Source organism: Octopus sinensis, linkage group LG26 (assembly GCF_006345805.1).
Source record: "Octopus sinensis linkage group LG26, ASM634580v1, whole genome shotgun sequence".
NCBI lineage: Eukaryota > Metazoa > Mollusca > Cephalopoda > Octopoda > Octopodidae > Octopus > Octopus sinensis.
This window is the reverse complement of record NC_043022.1, coordinates 11,939,879-11,950,638: the sequence shown is the minus strand read 5'-3', so window position 1 is coordinate 11,950,638 and position 10,760 is coordinate 11,939,879. Positions and strand designations below refer to the sequence as shown.

General features: G+C 43.7%; 1 protein-coding gene across 1 annotated transcript in view; it reads right to left on the bottom strand.

The window, feature by feature from the left end:
• Nucleotides 1–441: 441 nt before the first annotated feature.
• The window catches only part of LOC115224799 (cleavage stimulation factor subunit 1-like), a 36,485-nt gene continuing 26,166 nt past the window's right edge, over nt 442–10,760 (bottom strand). The window contains 5 exon segments of the mRNA XM_029795722.2: nt 442–1,820; nt 2,936–3,016; nt 4,446–4,590; nt 8,259–8,414; nt 10,416–10,495. Coding sequence (XP_029651582.1) covers nt 1,708–1,820; nt 2,936–3,016; nt 4,446–4,590; nt 8,259–8,414; nt 10,416–10,495 — 575 coding nt within the window. The 3' untranslated portion in view covers nt 442–1,707.

Below are 10,760 nucleotides of genomic sequence, written 5' to 3'. Positions count from 1 at the left end.
CTCAGAACGTAACGGCAGACGAAATACCTATTTCTTTACTACCTACAAGGGGCTAAACATAGAGGGGACAACAAGGACAGACAAACGGATTAAGTCGATTAGATTGACCCCAGTGCGAAACTGGTACTTAATTTATCGACCCCGAAAGGATGAAAGGCAAAGTCGACCTCGGCGGTATTGAACTCAGAACGTAACGGCAGACGAAATACCTATTTCTTTACTACCTACAAGGGGCTAAACATAGAGGGGACAAACAAGGACAGACAAACGGATTAAGTCGATTAGATTGACCCCAGTGCGAAACTGGTACTTAATTTAATCGACCCCGAAAGGATGAAAGGCAAAGTCGACCTCGGCGGTATTTGAACTCAGAACGTAATGGCAGACGAAATACGGCTACGCATTTCACCCGGCATGCTAACGTTTCAGCCAGTTCGCCGCCTTCATTTTTTTTCAATAGTACCAGCTCAGACATGTTAAGGACCATGCGGGGGCAGTGCAGTTTTGCCCAGTTCAAAATGAGTGTTTTGTTGTTTTATAATGTGAAATTCTATTTTGGATTTACGTAGTGTGAACCAGTTTGAGAAATGGTGTGAATGAAGCAACATGGACGTCTGGAAAGATGGGCTTCTTTGACCAGCTAGGAAAGAGAGAGAATTAGGTGTTAATGGGTGGTCAATGTTGGTCTGATGAATGGGAGACAGAAGTAGGTCAGTGTTGATCCTAACACAAAAAAGGGTGTTACAAGGATACATCAATGTTAACCCAGATATTGAGGCCAATGAAACTTGAGGGATGGGTTAACGTACTACCCCAGTCAGAGTAAGGTCAGCAAATATCCTGAAACTGATAACAGGTGGGGATCAACAAATTTTACTTGTAGGACCAATGGATGTTAAACCAGATAATGAAAACAAAACTGAAAAGAGGGGTGCCGGTGGAGGGGGATTTTACCCCCTAGGACCTGCTGATAATGAAGACAATGAAAATCAAGGGACATGTTAATGCCTAGGGGAAAATTTTACCCCCTAGGACCTGCTGATAATGAAGACAAAATTAAGGGACATGTTAATGCCTAGAGGGGAATTTTACCCCTTAGGACCTGCTGATAATGAAGACAAAATAAAGGGACATGTTAATGCCTAGGGGGGAATTTTACCCCCTAGGACCTGCTGATAATGAAGACAATGAAAATTAAGGGACATGTTAATGCCTAGGGGGGAATTTTACCCCCTAGGACCTGCTGATAATGAAGACAAAATTAAGGGACATGTTAATGCCTAGGGGATAATTTTACCCCCAAGGACCTGCTGATAATGAAGACAATGATAATTAAGGGACATGTTAATGCCTAGGGGTGAATTTTACCCCCTAGGACCTGCTGATAATGAAGACAATGAAAATTAAGGGACATGTTATAGTCTTAGCTCAGTCAAGGAAAGTCAGCAAATATCCTGAAGCTGACAAGAAAGGGGTCAACAAATTTTACTCCTTTGGACCCATGGTGTGAAAACAATGTTTGGAGAGTTGGAATAAGATGAATGAAAACATAAAAAGCAAAGTCATGTTGGAAAGTCAGAATGATGTTGATCAAAGGATAAGGGATGGGAGTGTTTTTGCCCCATCAGCTGCCAACAAAATAAGAAACCCCAGTGGGTTTGTAGCGGTGGTAAAATGAGGCCCAATATGAGTCAGTCTGGAGCAACTTCAGTCACTGTTTGCCTTTCGGTACCAGAACCTAGCTCGGAAGTCATCACTGCAGGTCAGGAAAGCCGGACCGGTTGGAGAATGGACGATGGTCCGAACGACATTGTTGTGGCCTGAAATAGAGAAAAATTATATTCTGAAATTGTTAGAAAAAGCCAGAAGACTCTACATTATTATTATTATTATTATTATTATTATTATTTATTTCTTTATTGCCCACAGGGTGCTAAACATAGAGGGGACAAACAAGGACAGACACGGGGATTAAGTCGATTATATCGACCCCAGTGCGTCACTGGTACTTATTTAATCGACCCGAAAGGATGAAAGGCAAAGTCGATTCTGCCGAGGTCATTACTAAGGCAACAACCTGGCAGAATTGTTTGCAGACCAGGTGGCATTTCCTCAATCTTTATGTTCTGGGTTCAAATTCCACTGAGATCAATTTTGCCTTTCATCCTTTCGAGGTTGATAAAACAAGTACCAGTTATGCACTGGGGTCAATGTAATCGACTAGTCTCCTCCCACAAAATTTCAGGCTTTGTGCCGATAATAGAAAGGATTATTATTAAGGCAGCAAGCTGGCACAGCAGGTAAAATGCTGAGCAGAATTTTGTTCCTCTTTACTAAGTAGAAGACACTTGCCCAAGGTTCCACGCAGTGGGACTGAACCCGGAACCATGTGGTTGGTAAGCAAGCTACTTACCACACAGCCACTCCTACGCCTATACTTGTAACAAATAAGTACTATATAATATCGTGGATTTTGTAATTGGTGGAGGCGCATTTTTGCGGCTTGGCCCGGGTATGTTTTATTATTCTACCTACACAACAAACACCATCCGATCGTGGCTGTGCCAGGCTCGCCTGGCCTCCATGCTGGTGGAATGTAAAAAGCACCATCCGAGCGTGGCCGTTCGCCAGCCTCATCTGGCACCTGTGTCGGTGGCCCTTAAAAAGCACCCACTACACTCACGGAGTGGTTAGCGTTAGGAAGGGCATCCAGCTGTAGAAACACCGCCAGATCTGACTGGCCTGGTGCAGCCTTTGGGCTTCCCAGACCCCAGTTGAACCGTCCAACCCATGCTAGCATGGAAAGCAGACGTTAAACGATGATGATGATGATGACACCGCTGATAACAACACAACATTAATAAGATAAACTTACCTAGGGGTAACAAGAATAGGCATGAACTAGGGATAACAAGACATGAAAAGGCCAACTTACCTAGAGATAACAAGCGTTGCCGCTCAGCATTTCGGGAGTCCCAACAACACAAACTGGTTGTTTTCTCATCTGGGAATAATACTGGAAAAGAAAGAACAATAGTGTAGTGTAAGATATAAACTAGAGGAGACAGAAGTGAATGAGCATGGCCTACTAGTTTAGGGTGGTGGTGGTGACCCCTGTTGTACTCTTTCGCTCCAACTTTCTCTCACTCTCTCTTCCTGTTTCTTGAGTAACACTGCAATGGACTGGCATCCCATCTAGCTGAGGGGAACACATACGTCACAGAAACCGGGAAACTGGGCCCATGAGCCTGGCTAGGCTTGAAAAGGGGGCATAAATAAATAAATAAATAAATATTGTAGCTTCAAGATTTTGATAATGTGATTGTAGAGTAGGTCTTGAGACACCAGATTTAGTCAGTTTTAACATAAAATAGGGGGGACATTTGGACTAGATATGGCTGGCTTAAATGCTAAAGGGGTTAAACTAGGGTAGTTGCTATATCATAGCACCAGAGGTGGTCTCTGGAAAGGAACACAGAAAGAAACAAGGAGAGAAAATAAAGAATGTGGGAGGCAAGGGGAGAAGGTTAGATGATATATGTATGTATATATATGTATGTATATGGTGATGGTGATGGTAGATAAAACAACCACTCTCTGTAAACTGAGACACAAAGAACTCCACAGTCAGGAACTGTGATCTATCTTCACATTCTGCAGTCACCCACCCATCCACCTCGCTTATCCATTTACACCATCAGCACCATCATCATCATCATCATCGTCTTTATTGTAACTGTATCAAGAGACAAGAGAGGCATCTATGTAGTCACTTGCTGAGCTACCTAGAAATAGCAGCCAAATCTCTCGCAAATCAAAACATATCATTTACAAAAAAACAAAAAGGGCACATTAAGTACTGTAGTCCTAGATACACTATGTTTGAATAACAGACGAGATGACGACAGTTGGAATGTCTTTGATGACTGAACATGAACTAATTGATCAAAGTCCTGATCTAGCAAGACTGACCATGGGCTAAACACAACAGTATATTGTATATCACCATGGTAACACAGTATTGTAAACAGGCTCCCTTAGAGAGAACTGTGCTGCAGACAGCCAGTCTATTAAACTGATAATAATAATGAAATTATTGTATACAGTGCTCAGGTGCACCACAACTTGTCAGAAAGTGCATATAAAGTACATGCAGTAATGTAAAAATGTCTGGAAAGCGAACAATGTATGAGTTAGATACATGCTTGTGTGTGTATGGAGGGGAGAAAATCAGGTGTAGTGTTGGTGAATCGCAGGAAGCATGGAAGTTTTAAAGAAAGCAGTGCTCCGACAACTAACAACTGATGCCGGCAGTTTGTTCCATGCTTCGGCAACTCTCAACGTGAAAAAAATGTTTCCTAAAGTCATGGGAGCTGTGCTGTTTTCTGACTTTGTAAATATGAATAATAAGAACACACACACACTCACACACAGAAAATACTTACCGTAGTCTTCTGTGTGATTAAAAACTGTCTGACTTCGATGCTCCATCTTACCAGTGGCCCCAGCTCCAGTGTAAATGATGAGGCATCGATTCGTAGACAATTCCCACAGCCGGACCAAGGAGTCTTTACCACTTGACAAGATATACTGGAACATACAACACAGCAAACAACAAGTCTTTAATTAAGAGTCAGTGTGTGTGTGTGTGTGTGTGTGTGTGTGCAGCGTGGCTGTGTGGTTAAGAGGCTCAGCTTGCATCCATCTGGTTTCAGGTTCAATCGCATTCCAATGCCTTGTGAGTGAATTTGGTAGACAGAAAATTGTGTTAAAAGGCGGCAAGCTGGTGCAGAATCGTTAGCAAGCTGGGCGAAATGCTTAGTGGTGTATTTCGTTTGCTGTTACTACGTTCTGAGTTCAAATTACGCTGAAGTCGACTTTGCCTTTAATCCTATCAGGGTCGATAAATTAAGTACCACTTATGCTGGGGGGGGGGGCAGTGATGTAATGGTTATCAGTAACAACCAAAACAGTGACCAAAATCATACTAAATGGAGAAAGACTTGAAATGGACGCCTTCAAGTACCAAAGACCCACTTTGACCAAAGAGGTCTCAAAAGGCGATAACAAGATGCAGTTTGGCCTCAGCTGCCAGGACAAAGCTGAACATCATCATCGTCATCGTTTAACGTCCGTTTTCCATGCTAGCATGGGTTGGACGGTTCAACTGGGTCTGGAAGCCAGAAGGCTGCGCCAGGCCCAGTCTGATCTGGCAGTGTTCCTACGGCTGGATGCCCTTCCTAACGCCAACCACTCCGTGAGTGTAGTGGGTGCTTTTTACGTGCCACCTGCACAGGTGCCAGACGAGGCTGGCAAATGCCACGATCGGATGGTGCTTTTTACGTGCAACCGGCACGGGGGGGCCAGATGAGGCTGGCAAACGGCCACGATCGGATGGTGCTTTTTACATGCCACCGGCACGGAGGCCACTCGGGGCGGCGCTGGCAACGGCCACGTTCGGATGGTTCTCTTACGTGCCACGTACAGGAAAAAAGCAATCCTTTAAGTTTTCCAATGAGTTAGAATGCACAGGTCGGAGATCCTGATCCTTTTGTAAGGTGTGAGAGCTGGATCCTTACAACTAATATGGAGTGAAGAATCCAGATATTTCAGCAGAAGGGCTTCACAAGGCTGCTGCTACACATCGCAAACACAGAACACAAAATGGACAGCTTTGCCAGGCAGCAAATCAACAAATACACCATCAGACAGGAATCACTCCTTGTACAGGTAAAAAGACAAGTGCGGTGAGCTGGCAGAAATGTTAGCACTTCGGGCGAAATGCGTAGCTGTATTTCGTATACCGTGACATTCTGAGTTCAAATTCCACCGAGGTCGACTTTGCCTTTCATCCTTTCGGGGCCGATTATATAAGTACCAGTTACGCACTGGGGTCGATACAATCGACTTAATCCGTTTGTCCGTCCTCTCTGTGTTTAGCCCCTTGTGGATAGTAAAGAAATAGGTAAAAAGACAGAGGCTTGCCTGGTACAGTCCTGTATCCTGTCATACTCCCAGTTAAAAAAAAAAAAAAACCCCATCCCGTTAAGGTGAGAGAAAACGAGGCAGACAGAGAAAACCCTGGTCTGACAACATCAAGGTCTGGAGAGGTCACAGCACAGCGAACCTGCTATGCATGACAGACAAAAGAGATCAGTGGCAGAGGCTGACTGCAAAAGCATCTAGAGTGACACCCCAATGACTGACTGACTCCACCAGTTAAGGGAACTTGATAATATTATATATATATATATATATATATAAAGGGAAAGTTTACGAAAATATATATATATATTATGGAGATGTACTTGCATAGCAAGTGACCTGATTTGAGATCGTGTGCTGGGACTAAAACAATTGCAGCGTGGAAGGTGTTTATAAGCCATTTAAAACATACACAAAAACCGTTAAATTCACTTCGACATTTAAGTTTAATTTGCCAAAATATTTTCGTTGTTTTGAGACCGCGACCTGTTCACTGACGAACTCCAGTGGCACATAAAAAGCACTATCCAAATGCGATCGATACCAGGCCTGCCTGACTAGCTCCTGTGCCAGTGACACGAAAAATGCATCCACTACACTCTCAGAGTGGATGACGCTAGGAAGGGCATCCATTCTGTAGAAACACTGCCAGATCAGATTGGAGCATGGCGCGGCAATTGTTTATATATATATATATATATTCTTTCTTCCTAATGAAGATGGAGAAAGTTAAAACAGCAATTTAGCTATCCTCTGTTTTGTTCAAAACTCGCAACCCCTCCCGAGGCTTGCTTGGAATTTCTGGAGAGGCTCAATATAGATTTTACTAAAAGGGAGATAACTGTTGGGTGCGGTGAAAACGGATTTTGACTAAGTAAAGGGAGATAATTACTTGCCGACGTTCTCAGAGACTTAACGTAATTATTCGTGCATCCACTTAACATCCATTTCCCCACACTAGCATGGGTTGGACGGATGCGTATTCGAGGTCACATTTTACGTCTACCCCTCAATTGCATTTACACACACTCATTTACTCTTTTACTTGTTTCAGTCATTTGACTGCGGCCATGCTGGAGCACCGCCTTTGATCGAGCAACTCGACTCCGGGACTTATTCTTTTGTAAGTCCAGTACTTATTCTATTGGTCTCTTTTGCCGAACCGCTAAGTGACGGGGACATAAACACACCAGCATCGGTTGGCAAGCAATGCCAGGGGGACAAACACAGACACACAAACGCACATATATATATACATATATACGACGGGCTTCTTTCAGTTTCCATCTACCAAATCCACTCACTTAGGTCGGCCCGAGGCTATAGTAGAAGACACTAGCCCAAGGTGTCACGCAGTGGGACTGAACCTAGAACGATTTGGTTGGTAAACAAGCTACTTACCACACAACCATTCCTGCGCCACATACATATATATAACATTTATATTTAACTCGGTTTATTATCGGACTGTGGCCATACTGGAGCAACACCCCGAAGGGTTTTAAGTCAAACAAATCAACCCTTGCACTTGTGTGTTTTGTTGGGAGTCTGGGACTTATTCCATAGTTCTCTTTCGCCCAATCGGTAAATTACAGGGATGTAAACAAACAAACACTGGTTATCAAACAGCCGGTATGCATGACAAACGCAGATACAAAGACACACACAAGATGCATTTCCACGTCTACCAAATTCACTCACAAGGCATCAGTTGGTTGTTTGGGACTATAGCAGTAGACATTTGTCCAAGATGCCATGCAGTGGGACCGAACCTGAAATTCCGTCGTAGGAAAATGAGCTTCTTAACCACACAGCCATGGTTGTGCATATATACAGACTATACTTATAAACATATATTTGTGTATCTGTGTTTGTTTATGTTGTACGTAGGAAATAGAGAGGATGGTAATAAAGAGAGAGGGAGGGGTAATAAAGAGAGAGGGACAGATGGAGAAAGGGGGAGGAGGGGGAAAAGGAAGAGAGGAGAAAGGGGAGAAAAAGGGAGAGAGGAGAAACAAGGAGAGGGGGGAAATGGGAGGGAGGAGGGGAAGGTGAGAGAGAAGGAAAGAAAAGAGAGGTGAGGAAAGGGGGAGAAAAGGGGAGGGGGAAGAGAGGTGAGAAAAGAAACAAGGGGAGAGGGGAGAAATGGGAGGGAGGAGAGGGGAAGGTGAGAGAGAAGGGAGAAGAGAGGGGAAGGGGAGAGAGGGAAAGGCAAGAGAGGTGAGAAAAAGGGAGAGAGATGGAAATGAAAGTAGGAGAAGGAACCATCATACCTTAGAATTCCTGGAGAACACAGCTGAACACACTTCCTGGCCCTCATGGGCATGCTTGAATGTGTTGATGCATTTATTACTGACGCCATCCCACAGTTTGAGGTCCCCATCTTTAGAACTGGTCACGTACAGGTGAGCGTTGGGACTCCATCTCACCTGAAAGAAAATGAGGAAAAATACTGAAGAACAGCAACAGATACAGAAACCCAAGGGTAAAACAATGTGTCTGTATTATATGCATATGTGTGTGTGTGTGGAAGAGGATAGAATTGAGTGTCCATTAGAAACCCCAACACAACTGAGTGAAAGGGAGGGTGAATTCATGACTTAAGGCTGGGTTGTGTAGCAAGGAGACAACGTAGCCATGTGATGACTTGTCATCATACAAAAGACAGTTCAAAAATAGACACCCTTCCAGTATACAGTTTTCCCGTATTTCTTTTGTTTCAGGGAACTTTCTAGGTGCAATCCCATGGTCACTCATTACGAAAGGGGATCTTTTTTACTTTAACTGGTCAATCAACAGTGTGTATACACTGAGTATGATACACAGGTGGCTATTGTAGTAATGTAGGCGGCGAGCTGGCAGAACCGTTAGCACGCCGGGAGAAATGCTTAGCAGTATTTCGTCTGTCGTTACGTTCTGAGTTCAAATTCCACCGAGGTCGACTTTGCCTTTCATCCTTCCGGGGTCGATAAATTAAGTACCAGTTACGCACTGGGGGTCGATGTAATCGACTTAATACCTATGTCTGTCCTTGTTTGTCCCCTCTGTGTTTAGCCCCTTGTGGGTAATAAAGAAATAGGTACAGTGGTGGTAATGTAGTAGTGATTGTGGTACTGTAATGGAAATGGTTGGAGTACTGTTGTTGTGGTGATAGTACTGCAGTGGTGTTGAAAGGGTATCATAGTAGTGAGGGTGGGGAACTTTAGTGGTGGTAGTGAGGTGCAGTAGTGGCGATGGTTGTAATGGTAGTAGTGGCTGGCATTGATGTAAAGTCAAGGCAACAAGATTTATATAAAAAAAAAAAAACAAACACCTAAAACACCTCATATAAAAACTAAACCCTCCGCCCCCTGCCGTCCTTCCTCAAAGGATTATGTTATGTAGATGTCTACCGATGTCGTTGGTCCAACAAAAGACAAGATGCATATGCACAGACAGCTCAAAAATAAATAGACACCCTTCCACTATAGTTTTTTCCTGTATTTCTTTTGTTTCAGACATGTGACTGCAGCCATGCTGGAGCACCGCCTTTAGTCGAGCAAATCGACACCAGGACTTATTCCTTGTAAGCCTAGTACTTATGTAGGAGTGGCTGTGTGGTAAGTAGCTTGCTTACGAACTACATGGTTCCGGGTTCAGTCCCACTGCGTGGCACCTTGGGCAAGTGTCTTCTACTATAGCCTCGGGCCGACCAAAGACTTGTGAGTGGATTTGGTAGACGGAAACTGAAAGAAGCCTGTCGTATATATGTGTGTATATATATATATATATATATGTATGTATGTGCGTGTTTGCGTGTCTGTGTTTGTCCCCCCAACATCGCTTGACAACCGATGCTGGTGTGTTTACGTCTCCGTAACTTAGCAGTTCGGCAAAAGAGAGACCAATAAAATAAGTACTAGGCTTACAAAGAATAGGTCCTGGGGTTGATTTGATCGACTAAAGGCGGTGCTCCAGCATGGCCACAGTCACATGACTGAAACAAGTAAAGATTCTATCGGTTTCTTCTGATGAACTGCTAAGTTATAGGGACGGAAACACACCAACATCGGTTGTCGAGTGATAGTGGGGAGAGAAACAAACACAGACACATAAACATATGCATATATATATATATAGCACCAAGCATCATCCAAACATGGCTGATGCCAGTGCCCCCTGACTGGCTCCTGTGCCAGTGGCACATAAAAAGCACTATCCGAATGTGATCGATACTAGGCCTGCCCTGACTGGCTCCTGTGCCAGTGACACGAAAAATGCACCCACTACACTCTTGGAGTGGTTGGCGCTAGGAAGGGCATCCATTCTGTAGAAACACTACTAGATCAGATTGGAGCATGGTGCATAAAACACCTCATATAAAAACTAACACCCCACCACACCTCACCCCACTGTCCTTCTTCAAAGGATTATGTTATGTAAATGTTTACCGATGTCACTGGTCCAACATGTTGGTCAGCTGGATTGCCCGAGACGAAGCACTGGAATGTATTGACGTCATACAGTCGTACTGTAGGAAGATGAGAAGAAGAAGAAGAAGAGAACTTGGACAGGTGAGTTAATTAATTTACTCCAAAGGTAATAAACACAATAACAACAGGTAAGGATGGACGTATGTAAACTGATTTAATGAGTGTGTGTGTGTGTGTGTGTGTATAAAACAGGGATTGTGTGTATAACATAGTATGTGTGTATGTGTTTGTGTGCAATAGGTAGTGTGTGTATGTGTGTAATAGTATGTGTGGGTGTATGTGTTTGTGTGTGCAATAGATAGT